Below are 20544 nucleotides of genomic sequence, written 5' to 3'. Positions count from 1 at the left end.
ATGTTGGCCGTTGGTTTTGCATAGATGCCCTTTATTATGTTGAGAAATTTCCCTTCTATACCTATTTGATTGAGAGCTTTTATCAGGAATGGGTGTTGGATAGCAGCTGAATTCTTAACTACTGCACCACTAGGGTTCCACTAGAAACTTTTAAGACTTTTAATTTATATTCAGCTGCATTCTCCATAACACAGAAAAACAAGCAAAAACAAATTTAAAAATATTTTAAAAAACACCTTAGATAAATTGTTCATTACTATCTTAATAGAGTAATTAGGTAGCTAAAGGGAAGATTACACAATGATATTAGTAATAATATAATCTTTATATAACATTTACTATGTGCCAACCATTACTGTAAGAATTTTACATATACGAATTAATTTAATCCTCAAAACAATGTTGACCCCCATTTTTGAGCTCAGGAAACTGAATAATAGAAAGATTAAGTAATTTGCTCAGTGTTATATAAATAGTAATTGGCAGAGCCTAGGAAGTCTGATTTCAGAACTTCTGATCTTAACCACTATTTCATTCTGTGCTGATCAAGCATTTTTTCATAGGCAAAATAAACAAACCAGCCAGTAAAACGACCCTTCCAAGTTCTGGTTCTTAGAATTTTTAGCATAATCAGTTCTACCCAACTCTTACCGTTTATTCAAAACTGGCTTTGCATATGCTGTTTCTAATTAAAGTTGGCCACTAGTCTAAGTGCAAGAAAATAATCTTGAATGATATTTTTAATAGAGAAAAAAATGGTTGCATTCCTATCAATTAGCATCCATAAAGAAAAGAGCCAGAATATATAGAAAATATTTTAAATAATCCCACCCAAGTAATAAAAACTAGCGTGTATTGAGAATATATCATGTTCCAGGCAGTATGCTAAGTGCTGTTCATGCAGTAGCTAATTTAGCCATTGTCATCACCCTGCAGAGTAGATGCTATTATTATCTTCACTTTACAGATAGAGAAATTAAGGACCAGAGTGATTGAGTTGCTTACCCAGGTATATGAACCACATTTTCAATTTGGACAGTATTGCAGTGGTTTCATATGAAAAATTAAAAGTCTCAAGTCAGATGTCAGAAGGAAAAGCTTTAAAAATACGAAGTTTATTGGAGAAGGAAGACTTTCCATGGTGGAGCAGATTTCAAATGTAATATAATTTTTTGAAAATCAGCTAACAAGATTAAAACCAGCCACAGACTATGATAAACAGAAAAGAGGAAACAGCCGCTCTCTTTCCGTTATGCCAGAACAGGGAATGCTCAGTAAAAATTAAGTGTCAATAAAGTAGAGACAAAATTGAACTTTTTTTTTCTAAGCGTAGGCACAGTTAACCTGTGAAAATTACTCATATTGGATGGTAATGAAGCAGATAGCTTAGTGAAATTGGGAACATATCTGATTCACGATAATGGGATTTTCACTTAGATTAAATCACAATTTTTATTAGTCATCCTGATTCATAGGACATGCTGATTAGCAGAAATGGTCACAAAAGATTTTTTTTTTTTTTTTTTTACTTTTTTCCAGAGGCAGAAGGCCATGGTTAAAGAATGTGATAATAGGAAAATATTTATTATGTCTTGCCAATGAGAAAATGCCAAGTCGATTTCCCAGTAATATATGACAACACAGCTCTCAATCTAATGTAGTACTACCTATTGCTTTGTCCAGTCAGTTGCAGTTCTCCACCTCCTACACAGGAAGAGTTTGAAAGAAGAGAAGATGTCCACAGTAATTTTTCATGCAGTAGAAGAATGGAACAGTCCTGACGTCGTGGGTAGTTTGGTGGGTGGCTTAGAAAATGGCAAAAGGTGAGGACAGGGTGCTCCAGAAATCCACTATAGGAAGAGTGCAGTTTTAAAGGTCTCCACATTGGGAATCATATGATTTCAATTTTCATCCCAACTATACCACTTCTGGCATGATAATATATGATAGTAGACCATAGGCAGATGCCTTCTCTTTGAAGTATTCGTTTTCCATTGTAAAATAAAGGGTTTGAATTAAGTGAACTCCTAACAGTCTATTTCTTACAGTATCCTTTGATTTATCACTGCCTGCATCCTACAGAAGCCTGTAACAGGGTTCTTTTTAAAATACGGCTAAAATACACAGAAGTGTTTCGGTGATTCTTTGAGAATCACTGTTCATGCACTTCCCTGATGAAAACCTGTTTGGGCTTTCAAACGTGGACTTCTGTCTAACCTATTTGTCTCTTTGCAAGAGGGCATTCATGTTACTTTTTATTACTCATATAACATATTATAAGTTTGAACATGCTGCCATATTACTTGTAGATTTTTCTTCTGAACAGACTATACTGCTGTTTTTATACTAAGAACTTATCTTTCACCCTCTTTCCTTTTATCACTTCTATTTTCCTATTTTCTGAAGATGACTGTCTTAATTAAAACATACTGAGGTTCAATTAATATAGATAACAATTACTCATAGATTTTTCAAAACCTGTGTAGAATGGAGAAATCCATGTGAAGAAAGAAAACTCTTCATTCACATAAAATCACATTCAAAATAAAATTGAAAAGAATGGAATAGTGATATTTATAAAATCACATATAGAGTTCATGGGTCTGAATTAATCCCTTTTTTAATTAAATAAACATTTTTTAAGTAGATCATAAGTAGTGAATGAGAATGTTTGTTTCTTTATTGTTTTTATTTTTTACAGATCTGGATAATGTGGAAGGCATTTCTGTGGACTGGATTGGAAATAACCTTTACTGGACGAATGATGGCCATCGGAAAACCATCAATGTGGCCAGGTTGGAAAAGGCCTCTCAGAGTCGGAAGACTCTTTTAGAAGGAGAAATGTCCCATCCCAGAGGAATTGTAGTGGATCCAGTCAATGGGTATGCAATATTTGAAGAGCTTTATATAAGAAAACTATATTAAATAAATTTCTTTTTATATATTTTTATGAGAGTAAGTTTTGTTTAAATTCATATGAATGGTCTGATTGTGAAAAGTTACTCATTTAATGATATCCTCTTCCAGAAAAGTTTCCAAATAAATATGTTAAAATACATTGAACTGAAATAAACAGATTATTTGTATAAAAGATGTATTTACTTAATTTATTCAGACAGTTTCATAATTTTCCACATTAGACAGTCTGACACCAAGACAAATAATCAATCTTGGGATCAATCAATTTAATTTAATAAAAGACTATTGAAATTTGATTAAAAAATAGCTAAGTTTTTTTTTTGTATATTTACAGTGCATCAGAATTTTTGTTAAATATATCACTCTGTTCCTATTCTGTAATTCTCACAGCAATCATTTGAATTAGTCGCTATTTTCATCCCTGTTTTATAAAGAATAAACTGGTCATTGATCTGCTGAAGCCCATACAGTTAGTAAGAGACTGGATAGACTCTCCCAGGTATACTATCTCCAGGACTTTACCCTTGGCCATTGTATTCTACTGCTTTGTACAAGTCTGTTATGGTAATCACACAATTTTACACAAAAGCATGGTTTACATATCATGGCATAGTCTTATAGCATGTGCTACTTGTTTTACAATAGAAGATTTTGTGCAATTATTGGTAATATATTTTCCTTTGACTTTTATTCAGTGATGTTACCTGGAAACAAAACTGTACATATAGAAATATAAAAGAAATATGAAAATTCTTAGCCAAATTTCAGAATTAAATGAATAGATTACATGTTTTAAAAGTATAGGCTTTGTAAGCTATTTTTCCTGTATGGCTTATATTTTATTGTAATATAGCATCATCAAATGGATATTTTACATGTACTTGCTACACTCATGCAAAATATTTAATTGAATAGAACACATCTGATTCTCTTATAAACTGAAATCCACATCACAGTTGTGTAATTGTTTTTCTTGAGAGTAGTTCCTAATACAGTCACGGTGGTTCTTCTAGGCAGTGTGTGTACTCATTGTGTGTGTTTTAGTAAAATATAATTATAAAGTAATTTTAGTGATTTTATGTGTGGGTTATGTAATTATCTGTTCTATTCCTGGACCTTTAAAACAAGCCACTGATATGGCCTTTAAACCAATATAATCTTTGTTTTAAGAAAAAGTATTTTTATTCCACATTGTCCAAATTTACTTGAGACAAGAATTTTAAATCATACCCTAAAACAGTATCTTTCTTCTTAGTATTCTGTTAGACGTATATGTTTTCCAATAGAGTTAAAGGTTCTTTGTGGCACTGAGGTGATTACAGAGGTATGGAGGTCATAGAATCACATGATTTGGAAAGAAACATAGAGGCCATTAATCCCGTCTGTCTCATCAAATTGAAAAATCTTCAACACCTCCCTAATAGGTAGGCATCCAATTTCTGTTTAAAACATATGGCAGCTACATAGTTCATTCTATTTGGAGGCATTTCTGATTGATATGAATGTTTTTATTTTCATCAAGCCAATGTCTGTATCTCTGCGATATCTACCAACAGACACTATATTTGCCTTTGGAACTGCAAAGAATGGCTCTAATGCCTCTCACACCAGGCATGTCTTCAAATAGAATACTTCTATTTATACAGCAACCTGGAAAAAAAAGTTGTGTACATGTATATGTGTGTGTACACACCCACACGCACACACATAAAATTTCCAGTAACAATATTCTATACCCAGAGATTTGCACTAGGTATACACGGTAAGGAAAACAGATATAATATTAAACCTCACAAAGCATATCACCTGAAAGGTAGGAGAGCAGGAGGGTATAATAGTAAATGAGTACTAAATGAGCACAAATAATGTGATTTCAACAGAACATGGTGATGGAGGAAAGCAAACAGGTTGGCATGGTGGAGACTAATAGGTAGAAACTTATTTAAATAGGTTTGCTGAGAGGGCCTCTCTTAGAGATGTCACTTAAGCTGAGAAGGAACCAGCCATGGAGATTTGAAGAAAGAGTATTTCAAATCAAGAAAATAGATCTAAAGATCTTCCGTTGGGCAAAACTTGGAGGTCAGAGAAACTGAAAGGAAGATGGTGGGACTGTATTTTAGACAGCAAAAGGAAAAAGTGTATGGAGATGTAATGCAAAAGGAAAGTAAGGCCTTACTGGCCATGACAAGAGCTTTGTATTTCTGTCTTTGATTACAAGATCAAAAGGTAGAAGTGACATGATCAGATTTATGTTTTTTAAAAGAAAAAATCTTACCAGTCTGTGAATAAAGGATTAGAAGGCAGTAGAAGTGCAAATGAAGCCTTGTAAGTATAATCGTCCAAATAATTGTTTGAAACTGATATAGTATAAAAACAGTAACAAAGTTAATCCAGAAAACTACATTCAAAATAGCATAATGTACCCTTAAGCAAATATTTTCAGGTAAAAAAATCGATTTATTTGCATTTTTCCTACTGCATTCTCTATTTGTAACTGGATACAGAAGGAGAGTATCATAGATGTTCTGTACTGTAATACCTACTAACAAAAAATAATTCATTTCAGAAATATGCTTTGTCAAAAGCTTCATAGCCAATTTTACAGAATCAATAAATGTTTTATTCATTTATTTCTTTATTAAAATATATTATTTTGAAACTACTATATAGGTCAATAAAAATCAGTAAGACAATTGTTGTCTTCAGGGAGTTTATAAAATGGTATACACACACACAATTAACTGTAAAATTTAATAGCATGAAATACATGCTTTTCTGAGCTTCGTTGAGGTGTTTTATTTGGAATTGAGTCTTACAGAATGAAGAAGTTTCCCAAATGAATAGAGGTGGTCTTAGTGGCTTGGGGTGGGCAGTCACAAGATTAATCTCTCTCCTCTGAAGGGACAGTAATTTTTAGAGGCAGGGAAATGTATGGAAAGTTTACAAGTGCCATGAGTTCATTATAGCTACAGCAGAGGGCCTGTGAAGGAACACAGTAGATGGTGAAATGAAAAATATACTGAAATCTTCAATGTTGTGACAAGAAGTATGGATTTGTTTTGTTGACAAAGGAGTAATTGAGAGGTTTTGAGGATAAAAATCCCATTTTTCAGTTCATGATTTAGGAAGACAACTGATGGCAATATGACAGCTGTATGAGAAATAGAAGAGATTCAAAGATGGAATGTCCATTATGAGTTCCTTTGACAAGGAATGAAAGTCAGAACTTTCACACTTTTAAGAGGACTGAGGCAGGAGACACTAAAGAATAGGATTGGCAGGCCTTGTCAATTACTGAAATAGAGATAAAGCTGAAGGAGAAGGAGGTTATGATGGTACTGTGCTTCAAGCTGATAACTAGAAATGCACCCACTCATTTCTAATAATTTCACAATGATTTATTTATATCAGTAATTTAGAAATATATACCTCTAGTTCTGCATTCTCAAAATATTCACCTGTAAAAAATATGTCCAAAGCTGACTGTGTATTTCCCTTCAGACAGGATCATTCTGTATTTCTATCTCAGTTAATAGTACCACACCCTCTCATTTAACAGCTGGATCTTAGGTCAACAACTAAATTGAGTTTCTCTATGGGGAAACAAATTTATTTTACTTCCATGGCAGAGAAGTTTTTAATGATTTAAATAGTTCTAGAATTGTCCAGTCAATGTGGGAACATCAATAGTATTAAAACCCAGGTTGATATTCCAGGGTACAAGTATGTATTAAAAATAATCCTTGCCCTGAATTATTTTTAAATGGTATCATAAGACATGCAATACCATCAAATACGATACAAGGTGTAAGTGCCAAAAATATGATAAGAGAACTAAAAAGTGTCATGAGAAAAAGCAAAGAACTTATTTTGACACAAGGATGGGGGAAAGACTTCATCCAAGAGTTGCACTTGAGCAGACTTCGAAAACAGAGGTAGAATTTTCCTTGCCAAATGAGAAGAAGGCCAGCTTATCCTAATTTTTATTTGGTGAATATCTGGAATCCCACCTAGAAAAAGATTTACAATAGTTCCTGTGTATTTTATAGGTTGTATTTTCTATGTTGTGTGCTCAGGAATCATCATCATTTGGTATAGACATAACATAACTTTTCAGCAGATATTGAAATGAGTAGATGATGATCACTTACCAGCAGCTGTCAGACTGGCATCCTCTTATTTAGAGAAATATACTTTTTTTATATTTTGTTTGAATAAAACAATATTAAATAATAGAACAGATCACAAACAATTCTATCTTCAAACAGCAAAACCATCTGAAATACATTTATAATATTTAGGTTTAGCCCTCTTGCATGTGTGGGAGTGTGCATGCATATACGTGCGCTTGCATACATAAGCTGGTGCATATGTATGTGCGGTTGGGAATAGAGAGTCACAGAAAAGAAGAGTGTTGCATAATCAAAAGGAAAAGATACAGGGAAAGATAGCTGCAAACTTAACAGTTTGTAATTTAGCAAAATAATAAAACTGTACTGATTAACTGTATTTAAAAGGATTTCAGGAAAATATTGATAGAGATGAATAGAATCCATAGTTAATTTTCATAGCTGAAGTCAAGTTGTTATACCTAGCTAGCATAGCATTAGAACAAATGAATTAACTTTTGTTTGCTCCTAATTTGTCCCAATAATAAAACCACTTGAAGGAAATGCATGAAACAAGAAAGGCAGATTGCCGTGTTTATTTCTAAGTTTAGAATATACTTTGAGTTAATAATATTCAACAATCTCAATATTCTCCAAGTCCAGTAAAGCTGCCATCGAGTCAGTTCTGACTCACAGAGATGCCATGTGTGTCAGAGTAGAGCTGTGCTCCACAGGGTTTCTAATGGCTGATTTTCCATAAGTAGATCACTAGACCTTTCTTCCTAGGCATCTCTGGGTGGACTGGGACCTCGAACCTTTTGGTTAACAGCTTATCACGTTTTCTCTTTGCACCACCCAGGGACTCTCAGTATTCTTCACTAGGTCTAAAAGGCATACTAAAATAATTACAATCTTTTAGCAGAATTAAAAAAGAGATTAATTAGCATGAAATAATAGATGGTGTGTTACATCCTCAGTCGTCCCAAATCTGCCGGTTTTGATCAGAGAAGGATTTTTCATCATGGATATAGATGTTTCACAAATTACCTCAGAAATTCTTTACAGTCCATAAAATGTGGGAGATGGGGGATCTAACAAGGGCATTTCTAGGGTCAGCAGCTTAAAAAAGCTTTAGAGCTTTATGAAGTTGTATGTAGGGTGACTGAATTAAAACCTACACTTTAATTAATAATTCAGGAACTTTCACATGACCCTAAAACAACACATGTGGAGGGTTTTAACCTTATTCATGATGGAATTGGAGCATTAAATCAAGTCCCCCACCCCCGTTCCCTGCCCCACTGTTATAGCTTACACAAAAGCTTTTTTTTTTTTTTTTTTTTTTTAAGGCAGATGTTTTTGTTTGAGATAGAAATTAAAGCTCAAATTCTAAAGGTCAGTTAACCTGCTGTTATTAAACTTATGTACAGCTAAATCATCTTCTGTGGGTTTTGGGGTAACAATAAGCAGCAATAAAGCATAGATAATTTGCATTGGAAGACAAATTAGACCTAAGCAAACAAACCCAGTATGACTCTGCCCTTTAGAACAAGGCAATCCAATTGCCTGTCTTAAAAAAATAATAATTCATCTGAGATTAAATAAAGTCTGGAGTAGATCATTAACTATGCCGTGAGTTCTCATGTCAGTCAATCTGCTTTTTAATCACATAATTGATTATATGCTTTGTAAAGTGAATAACATTTAAAAATAATTAGTAATGCCTCAAAAAATCATTTACCGGACTTGGCATTAACACCAAAGAAAAGAGAGATTTGGCATTTACTGTTAGGTTAGTTAATGCATGCAGCCAATAATTGTGATGGTGATAGTGGTGGATTTTCTGTGATGTGTCTAAATGGACTGTATCCATTGAACAAAATTTCACTTTCTTTAGTATACACAGCTTCCCCCCCTCACTGGCAGATCAGCATTTAGATAGGAGAGCGAATCAAAATGTAATTAGTTTTTATGGAGGTGCCAAATCTGAGGGAAGTGTTTGTCTATAAGGTGGCTGGCTGAAATAACACGCCTGTGTTCTTGTTTGTTATGTTTTAGATGGATGTATTGGACAGACTGGGAGGAAGATGAAATAGATGACAGCGTGGGAAGGATCGAGAAGGCCTGGATGGATGGCTTCAATCGGCAGATTTTTGTGACTTCAAAGATGCTGTGGCCAAATGGTTTAACTCTGGACTTTAACACCAACACGTTATACTGGTGTGATGCCTATTATGATCATATTGAAAAAGTGTTTTTGAATGGCACTCACAGGAAGGTAAAAGACAAATGCTGCTGTTTTTAACCCACAGGCTGCTTCTTTCACAGAGCCTTGTTGTGTTGTGTTAAAAATACTTTCAAGTTTATTTTTATCCCCCTGAGGTGGCTGCCAATAGTCTCTGTGGGGTGGCGAAGGGAAGCTGAACATTAAGTAGTGCAGCTGGCAATTGCCTCCGGGAGACCAGGCCCAGCTCACTGTGGTATGCCAGGATTTGTGGGGTTTTTAAAAGAAGCTCCCAGGATATCAGAGCTGTTTTAAAATGCAGTTATTTCTACATTACTGAAGTGTTTGCTATGATCAAGCAACTCAATCCGATTCAAATATCTCCAATATTCACAGCTGAAATTTAACCTGTATGTTATGTGAAAGTAATTACAATGCATTTATTTGAATAAAGAACTTCATGATATTGAAATCGTAGCTCCTAATAATAAAAATGAACTGAACTTCAAGTCTACTGGTATGAACAGGCATCAGCTTCCTCTTACCTTTTTTGGGTTAGTCATTTCAAAATGATTTTGAAATTCTTGGGCAAAACTGAGGATAGTATGGTTGACTGTGACGTAAAGACATAGTTGACAAAATATCATCTCTATGTTCTAGCTTATAATTAGCTAAACACACATAACACCATGGACTGATTCTATCTGTTAGTTAAGCAATTGAAAAATGGAATATTAGAAAATGCCAACATGCTTTCTTGACTCTTACTATTTTTTTCTGTATTGGGAAAGAGGACTGCATAATTGGCTAAGTCTACTCATTATGGATTCTGTTTGGGAAATAGTACACTAATCAGCTGCCTATTTCAACATTAGTTGACTGTGATGGTGTTTTAAATATTTTCCCCCAAATAAGTAAGGTCATTAATATCAATACTAAACAGATGCTGAATAAATATTTATTATTCATTTAAAGATGTTGGTGTGTACAAAATATACATAACAGTTTAATGACCAGCATAGTATAGCCTACACAGAGGTGAGAAAATAAAAATAAGAAACTGTCTCAATTATTCATTATGTGATAATTTGGCATGAAGAAGTTACATGAAAGAGGCAAAATCTGAATTTCTAATCTTAAATTACTTGAGTAATTTCCTCAGTTCTCCAATATAAAATGAATGAATACAAAATTGTTTTCCTTATTGTATACAATATTTCATAAACTGTATAAATGATGAAAGGTGGAAAATTATTATTATTATTGGAATTGTTATTCCTTATTCTCCTTCTACAATCCTCCATGTGAAATAGGACTTGAATGTTTATCACATGATTGCTCCTTTGAAACAACAATAACAAAAGCATAAAACTGGAATGTAAATGAATATATTAAGATAATCAGAGTCAAAATTAACCAGTGAGCCTTCTTTGTCTATACTATATACTTACAATAATTGTTTCTATGTTCAAATTTTTACCTTCCTCCTTGACATCTCCTAGATTTCTTTAAATTGCATTGGTCAAAGTGAGTTTGGAAGATTGTTTTCACTCCCAATACCATTAGACCGTGTTGCATCCTTGGCTATTGCATAAGCAACATTGTGATATACGTAGAGAAACTAATTACTTAGATCAGTTCCTGCCCCAGGATATGTATGGTCTTGGAGTATTATAAAGAAAAAAGCCAGAGAAGAGAGTTATGAGAGAATTTAAACGGATGAAATATAAATTGTGTCCTTCAAATAGTATATCCTAAATACAGAAAAATATGCACACATTGTGGAATTCATTTCAATACTTTATTTTTTTCAAGTCTACTGGAATACATTTTTAATTGAGACCTGAGTTATATCATTGTCTATTATACTTCTTGAAACATTACTTTCTTTGAATAGTTATATTTTTAAAGATCAGCTCTGATTTTTCACAATGTGTTTATATTTTACAGGTTGTTTACAGTGGGAAAGAGTTGAACCATCCTTTTGGACTGTCACATCATGGGAATTATGTGTTCTGGACTGATTATATGAATGGTTCCATTTTTCAACTAGATTTGGTCACGAGTGAGGTGACACTACTGAGACATGAAAGACCACCCCTATTTGGGCTTCAGATTTATGATCCACGAAAGCAACAAGGTATTAAAAGCCACACAAAATTGTTCCTGAATTACACATGCAATGATACTTCACAGTTATTACAAAAAGATTTCATTTGACAATGTTGTTGAAGTTTTGTGATGAAAGGTATCCAGTTCACTCCAAAGTCAATCAAATATTAGACTAGGTTGCCATAAAAACTTATTATTTATTGTTCTAAATAAACTGAGTGAGTAACTCTGGGAATTCTATTCGAGTGAAGTTCAATGTTTTCTCCAAATACTTCCTTTTTCAGGTCATTTTTTTACTGAAGAAAGCAGTTATATAAAGTAAAACTATGATCTTAATGTTTTCAAAGAATAAGTACTATAAGAAGTCAGAAAAAGTTCTTTAATAGGAAAAGAAAATTATGAAAAAATGTTATGTGCAGAAGTTTATTCAAATTAGCATTTTAATGTATTCTGGTTACTTTCTATGTATATTTATGAAACATTTCATTATTTTAGATGATATGAAAGTGAAATAATATAATCATGTTTTATGAAAATCAAATAATATTGTTATATGTTTTATCTGCATGAGTTATTAGTATTTAGTTGGACATCCACAAATAGCATGACTCAGAACTTAAGTACAGGTCATCCCTGACTTACAATGGGCTTCCGTTCCAATGCCTTTGTTATAAGTCGGTTCTGAAGCAAATTGAATACCTCATTTTTTCCCTTGTTTTTAGTTTTCATTATTATTGCCTTTTATTATCAGTATCTTTATAAATCAGATCTTTATTTGTCTTTGGAGGTTGGAAACATTACATATAAACTTACAGATATATTTTATCATTATATGTAGTACATATTACTAGCGATAAGATGTACAAAAAAATAAATACGGTGGTAAGTGAAGACAGTCATAACATGAATAAGTAGTAAGTCAGAGACTACCTGTACTCAGAAAAGAAAACAGTTTGGTTAAATTATGTGATAGATTTTTTTATAAGTCTAAATAGTCACTTCCACTCTTTTTTTTTTTTTGAGATATTCTCATAACAATTTACTGAACATAAATTTCAATGAATTAGGAATGAATAAATTATATCCTGAATTTCTCTACACATATGTTGTCAATAGGGTGTTATCTAGCAACAATAATTTTTTGAAGATATTCCAGCTACATTGGAGATCTTAAAGCCCATTCTCATTCAAGAGCTTGCTTTTTTTCCTCATTCTGTACTAAGATTGCCTCACTGGAACACAAATGCAGTTTTATAAGAGAATGTCAGTAAATAATATGAGAAATAGCAACAAAAGATAAAAGTGTCTTTTAAAAGAATAAAAATGAAATTATTTGGGATGATGCAAGCTATATCTGCGGCAAGAAATGAAGAATAGAGACAACTGCCTGGATAGACCAAACTGTAATATTTGCTGTAACACCCACATGAACCCCAGTCCCCACCACAGTCACTGTAGTTTGTCTACACTGAACTGCAGGCAAGACTGTGAACATGAACAACATTTCTTATCTCCTGTATAATTTTGTTTTCAGGATTATTTTTCCCTCTGACTTCACAATCATTAGTTCCCTAGAGTTTATCACACCAATCAGTATACATTTACATTATCAATTTTCATCCTCTTTAGAAACTGTTTCTCTTGAATATCATTGCTAATTTAATTATAGCCAAAGTCGAAGGTATTTTTACAGTCTTCATCTTCTTTAAACTTCTAGTTGCATTAGAGAGTTGACTAGTTAACATGTGGTAAAAATACCTAGCTTATTGTTAAAGAGACTTGCATTTATATCCAGGTCCTAACATCTTCTCCTTCTGAAACTTTGGACGTTAAACTTAAAGCAGTACACTTAAAAACAATGAAAAATATTTTCTTCATAATATTCCTGAAAAGGTTAAGTAACTATTTGTTATTTAAGAATAAGGATCTTACAGTACCTGATACACAATTTATTCTAGTTCCTTTGCCCTTACCATTTCTTAATAAGGAAGCATACATTTTTTAAAGGTGTCTTCCCTATAAGCATTTTAAATAAATATTCAAAGGCTATTCAAATACACATCACAATCATATATAACAAAGCACATACCTCTGAGAGAGGACTATATCTAGTATTTTGGAAGGTGGAAAAGGTCACAGAGTACCATTGACATATGTACAATGCCATTCCTTAGATGGACAATGATCTTTTAAAGGTTTTTTTTTTTCTTTCTTTCTTTTAATTAAAGCCAAGGGTGGGGTAGTAAATTGGAAACTTAACCTTGATTACTATCCATCAGCTTTTATTTTAGAAACTTTTATGTTTTGTCTTACTGAGAGAATGTGTTCATTCAAATTGATTATTTTTCATCATCTTAGATGAAAATAATCAATTAGCTTGAGTTTTCTACCCAGTCTACTTGTAGGTAAAGACTGACTATTACTTAACTGGATCTTTTGAACAAACAATACAGTATGGGAAGAATGTCTGGTCAACACCTTTTTCACTCAGTCAATGGACGTTGAAATTGGATAGCCTACTCAGGATCTTAATGATTTAATTTTTCTTACTACATTGATTGAATTAACTAAATTATGAAGTAAAATGTGCTCTATGTTCATATGTGGATATGTTATCTTACCATGTTATAATTTTCTCTCAGTTGTGGTTCTGTTTGCATCCTTTGAATATCAGTTATTAATGAATATGTGGGAACATATAATCAGTGATATGTAAACTTTGGCTGTCTACTAGCAGACTGTTTTTCTAAGGGTATAAGAGAAGCAATTGAATAGAAAACCCAATCTCTAAATAGAACATATCATTTATTCATGGAATGGTAATAAGCTAGTCTTCCTGACTAACGCACCTCATGTGCAGCCACCCCTTGTCTGTCAGTGGAGGCTTGCATGTTGCTGTGATGCTGAACAGGTTTCAGCAGAGCTTCCAGACTAAGATGGACTAAGGAGAAAGGTCTGCTTATCTACTTAGGAAAATCAGCTGCTGAAAACCCTGTGGATCACAACTGTCCGATCCACAATCTCTCATGGAGATGGCACAGGACCAAAGAACGTTTGATTGTACATGGGGTCACCATGAGTCGGGGCCTGACTCTATGGCAGCTAACAACAACACACCTTTTTAGTCTCTTTATCTTTCTCTCTCTGTGTTTCTCAGAGATAGGCTATGTATTCACACACATATATGTAATATTTGTATGTATGTGTGTGAATAGTTAGCTAGCTAGATAGATCATATTAGCATATACACACACATACTCCACCTCACAGGGACATCCTGAAAAGTATTCAGGAATGCTAATAAAGTAACATGTAATCTCTTTTAGACTTTGTGTCATAAAATTAGTCAGCTAACCAGATTCCCCCAGATTGCAAAAGACTCTAATCAAATTACTTGATAATATACTACTTAATTTCAGGAAGGTAGATATATATCCATCCATACAGAAAACTGTCTCTAGGAATAAATCCCTAAGTAATTTGTAGGGATTTAGGGTTAAGATTTTTTTTTAATGCCTCTGCTTTTTCTTATGATTTAATTGATGACCTTTTCTTCTTCTTAGCTAACATTACATATCTAGAACAGTTTATTAAACGCTCGTGAAATTTCTTATATAAAGAACAGCAATTGTACAAAATTAACACACTTTTTCCCTTTTATTCTGCAAGTTTTAAAAGCACACTTCATTTTTTTCTACAAGTTTTAGAGAATGAGATAATCAGAACTAAGAACAACATTCTAAAAACTGTTGATGAATAGTATTCTATACCCAATTCAAAATAAAAGACCAGTTTTTTATTGTCAAATAGTTGACATTTATTACCTAATTATTAACTCTAATTATTATAACTACCATATCTACTAAATGTCAGAGAGTGGGGTTAGCATTGTATAAAGCTCTCAACAGACGTTTAAGACAGGTACTGGTGATTTCCACGGTGCGTATGAGAAACTCAAGCATAAGACAGATATAGTAATTTGTCCCCAGGACATACAATGAGGCAGGAATTAAACTGGGATACAAATTCAGATATATCTAACCATAAAGTATTTTTTCTATCATTAATTTGTGATCAGTGGTATTTATAAAAACTATAGGACCCATATACTTTTAGAAAGAAAGGGAAAAATATGCGTTTTCTATGGTTCTTATAGTTTGATCATCAGTAAATTTTGAACTCCTATCTTTGTTTAATATAAATCACCCTTGACTATCTTTATAGAACCCAAGGATTCAAGGATCCCTAAGTTACATAGTACAGTAGGTAAATCACACATAGCAATTTTTATTTCATGCATGGCATGTTTATTAATCACATAATTTTATAGGCTTAAGAAGATTTAGCATTTAGTGAGGAACTATCATCACAGAAAATTTTTGTCTTTATTTTCAAAAATCCCATTTTAGGGATAATCACTATAGAGATACCAACTAGGCTTTTAATATAGTTAATAGACATGCACGTGCATGCACACGCACACACACATACTGACACATGCTCATATATGAAGCTTCAAACAAGTCAAAGGTAAATACAACCTTCAATGAGCATATAGTTCAAAAAGAGAGAAGAGGTATGAAATGTTAGCTTTTCCTCAGATTGATTTTTTTTTCCAAACTTGATACTTTTGAAATTATCTTAGATGAAATGCATGATCCATTTGGACTCATTATCCCACCATACTAGTCTTTATCCAACTTTTAGGATGAATATAAAGTCTAGTGTGTCTAGCCAGACAATACCTCTATCAAGAAAAAAAAAATTCCCGTAGGTTTATGTGTTTCATATTAAAACAGATACTTCTAACTTCACATATGATAAGACTTTGAGAAGTCAAGAGTCCAGGAGGCATATAAGAAAAGAATTTCTTCCTTCAACAGTTTTGAAAAATATTTAGATAAAGAGAAGAATAAAACAGTTGGATTCATTTGTGCTGCCATTTGTTGGAAGTAGGAGATACTTTATTGACAAAAATTAAATTACTAAAGTTAAGAAAGGTTGAGATTTTAATATAGGCTTGTGATGTGGTTTCATATATCATTTATGCTTTGTTACTGCTCTGTGAAAGTTATAATGCAATTTACCTTGAAATGCAAAGTATGTAGGCAGAGTGTGTGTGTATGTATGTATATATATAAAATACATATGTATATGTATATGCTCACTCACATACACGAGTCTTATTAAAATCGACTTATATCCATCCACATACTCTGCGCCATGTGTCTACACCCCAAACGATGGTTCCTGTCATTCAAATGGCTATACTAAAATTTACCATCATTCTTTCATGTAGTCAGCAAATATTTGTCAAAAGTATACTCTGTCCCAGGCACTTGTTGTCAGATAGAGAATGACCTTACTCCTGGAAATGATACGAGATAGGGCAAAAAATAAAATTTTGGTCCAGACATACTACTCTCTAGAACTAGATTTTAAAACTGTTCCTTATTTGCTTTCCCTGCATATTTGATTAAAAAATTATTTGCCTCCAAAATAGTATAATCTAGAATTTTATTTTGTTGTTTTTAGTGGGTTATTTTTTTGTCCTGTTGTTGACTTAATTTTATTTTGGCCTATATAAATAGGTTAGAGTTTAATAACATGAAGTTTAGAATAAGAAAAACCTTTACTTCTAATTATTTAGAAATAGTGATGATGATGATATTAACTATATAGAAAAAATAATAACCTTTATTCTAATTTCTTATTACATGTAAGAAGTAGTTCTTAATTTTAGACCTTGGATAAGTCATGAAACTCTTAAATCTTCATTAAGTCATTAAACTCTTAGTAGTCTCACGTATAAATTAGATAAAGCCTACCTTACAACTTTAGTGTAGAATTATATGTATGTGAATTAAATAAATTAATTTAAATAAACTAAATAAATTAAATAAAATGTGTATGTAAGATAACTAGCCCTGGGAATGATGTATTATGGATTTCAATAGTGGTAGTTACTAATATGTTAACAAACTATTTTAATGATAACTGATGTATAAAAAAATTTAGTGCTGTGTTTGAAAAGTAGTTACTTAACCATGTTTGGAAGAAGATATTCTTAGATGCAAAATTTTGCAAGCCAATAGAATTTCAAAGAAGACTATCACATGAGCTTGAACTAGAACATGTTCTTCAAGCAATGAAACTCAAAAATATACTGGAATTACTGAAATAAAAAAAATATATATCTGCAGTTTTGATGAGAGATATGAAATTATTCAAATTAATTTAGATTTTAAAACTTCTATCATGACAGGACAAATAGCAACTCCTTATTTTAAGTATAAATTATTTATAGAAATGGAATATATTTAAAAGTTTGAATAATGGTAACTTATTTCTAAATACTTAACTTTCATATTAATTGAGAATGGTAAGTATGGGTCATGTCATTGAACTAAAGAATAAGATACTTAGCATATATTTTCCATATGAAAACATATCCTGATATGTTATTTTCAGTAATTTTTATTTGTTAGTGTTTTAAATTCTTCACATATTTCTCAACATATTTTAGATTAATTCTAATTTTGCAGAAACTAAATTTTACTTAAATATGGTATTCACAATTTAATCCTGTACATAATGTGTATAATATAGAACACACAAACATTTAATGAAGTATTACATTTTTATTCCATGGTCATGGCAAAAACACAATTATATCTGGGGAGTTGCTTAAAAATTCTGCATCCCCTGTTGAAAAATGCCTGAGCTAAGCTTAATTACCCTCTGAGTTCAGAAATTGGTGTTATAGCTTGAATTATTAGCTTACTTTGCTTTCAAGTTTATTCTGTATTTTCTGTAATTAAAATCACTTCTTAGAATAATGCAAATTAAGTGTGCTTCTCAGAAAAATTAAAAGAAATGTTTAAAAAATTAGATTATTTCTTCTGATCTGTGGGCACACTATAATAATCTATGGGAATAAGTTAAAAATTTATTGCATACAGCAACATTTTTGAGTGTGTGTCTTTTTTTTTCCCTCTATGTAGTACATCTAGCCCCTGAGGCCCACGGTATAATAACCTAATCTGTTACTTTAGGCACATTTCTGGCACTTACACTTCAACTGTCAATATGATTTTAGTCATTTTATTGTATTTCTATAAATAATTAAAATCTCTTTATTTTTAATATTGAAGTAAGACCTTTGGATAATTTATTGATATCTTGTAAAATGCAGCATAATCGTGTAAAATGGCCCTGGCATTTATACTATCAGTTGGATTGCTAGTATGTAAATGTAAAGTTCTATACATAAATACCTAAATATATACACTATCTTCCTTGTCTTTCTAACCTTTAGGAATAAATGATATCAAAATGGTTATTACCTAAATTTTATTTACTCTTACCTCTACCTTTATAAAACATGATTTCTAGCCTCCTGAAAGTTTTACTTAACTTTATCTGAGAGTCTCTCAGAGTGTCTCACATGTGTTCATGCATAGTACCTTTTTGAATTTCTGCTCATGCCTGCTATGTCAATACTCCTTGCATGCCTCATCATTGCCTCTGCTGCTTAGGTTCAATAGGATAATACTTTTATTCTTGTATACTGTAGTCTTCTGGTGCTGCCAAGGCTGCTCATTTTTAAACCTTCCCAGATATCCTATGTCCCACACACTCCTCAGTGCACTGACATGCCAACATATTCCTTGCACAAGAGAAAAGAATTTCCCACCACTGTCCCCAGTGCTCTTTCTCTTTCTGTTCACTGGTGATCGAAAGACACATTCCATGAGCTGGTGGTCTACTTTCCAGAGAACTCAGACTTGAATACAGTAGACCTACACTGAGGAACTACCCTGGACAACCATTCTCTCTTCTCCATCTTGTCTTCTGGTGCCTATCTGCATAAAGATCTCTGTCTTCTCCAGCCACAATGCAAATTGATTCCTCTTATCTACCAATGTATCATATTTTCAAGCATTTTTGAATTGCATTTAGCATTCAACCAAAACTCTGACTACATCACTGAGCATATAATATATGTATGCCTATATTGTTGTTGTTGTTGCTGTTAGTTGCTGCTTAGTTGATCCTGACTCATTGAAGCCCTGGTGCAGCAGTGATTAAGAGCTTGGCTGATAATCAGAAGGTCGGCAGTTCGAATCCACCAGCTACTCCTTGGCAACCCTATGGGGCAGTTCGACTCTCTCTCACAGGGTTGCTGTGAGTCGGAATTGACCCGATGGCAGTGGGTTTCCTGGTGACCAAATATGTATATGTATTTATGCCCCACATACCTTCAAGAAAGAAGATGAACCTGAACTGGCTGACTTTGAATGGAATTGCAGTTCTCTGACCCATTTGCTTCCCTCTTCTTGCAGGTGACAATATGTGCAGAGTAAATAACGGTGGCTGTAGTACACTTTGCTTGGCCATTCCAGGAGGCCGAGTGTGTGCTTGTGCTGATAATCAACTTTTGGATGAAAATGGGACGACTTGCACCTGTAAGTTTTTCTTTTTGTTACACTGATTGTTTATATGTCACACTCTGAAGACTAGAAGTAGATGAAATCAAAGAAATTAAAAATTAAAATCAAATTTGGAAAGAGAAATGTAGATAATTAGACATAATTATTTTTAGATTGCAAATAATTAACTGAATTAACTTCTAATATGTAGATGAACAAGGCTAATAATGAAGTTTTGCAGAGTATCCTGTCATTGCTGCATATAGTTTAGTAGAAAAAATCTAGATAGATATGTGCCACAGAGAGCCAATTTTTAATGAAATAGTTGGTGAACATCATCTTCAGTAGTTGCAACTAAAAATAAGTAATTGTTGATTACATAAATGGGATGTTTATGTACAAAGTAGACCTAAACTATGTTAAATAGCTTATTAGGATTGATTATCTATATTATTTGGTGGTGAAGAGAAAAGAAGGGGGCAAAAAGAGACTTCCAGGACTATTCTGGACTTCATCAGAATAGTTAATTAACAGGGTGGATTGACCTGGATTAAAGACAGTTTATTATTTTTGCTGAGCTTCCTCAACTTTCTGCATCTTATTATTCTAATTTGACCCTTTTTGAAATTAGTCATCTCTCCTATATATGGTGTCCCTTAAGTACAATAACAGCAACAATTCTATGCATATATGAAGTGCTGTATAAAAGTTCCTGGAAGGATTTAATCTTATATAATCAAATAAATAT

General features: G+C 32.8%; 1 protein-coding gene across 1 annotated transcript in view; it reads left to right on the top strand.

The window, feature by feature from the left end:
- The window catches only part of LRP1B (LDL receptor related protein 1B), a 1771065-nt gene that overhangs the window by 905816 nt on the left and 844705 nt on the right, over positions 1–20544 (top strand). Inside the window, exons 12-15 of the mRNA XM_004375116.1 lie at positions 2702–2882; positions 9087–9306; positions 11203–11392; positions 19710–19832. Coding sequence (XP_004375173.1) covers positions 2702–2882; positions 9087–9306; positions 11203–11392; positions 19710–19832 — 714 coding nt within the window. The remainder of the gene's footprint in view (positions 1–2701; positions 2883–9086; positions 9307–11202; positions 11393–19709; positions 19833–20544) is intronic.

The sequence above is a fragment of the Trichechus manatus genome, unplaced genomic scaffold, assembly GCF_000243295.1.
Source record: "Trichechus manatus latirostris isolate Lorelei unplaced genomic scaffold, TriManLat1.0 scaffold00033, whole genome shotgun sequence".
Classification (NCBI taxonomy): domain Eukaryota; kingdom Metazoa; phylum Chordata; class Mammalia; order Sirenia; family Trichechidae; genus Trichechus; species Trichechus manatus.
This window is presented reverse-complemented; position numbering and strand designations above follow the sequence as displayed.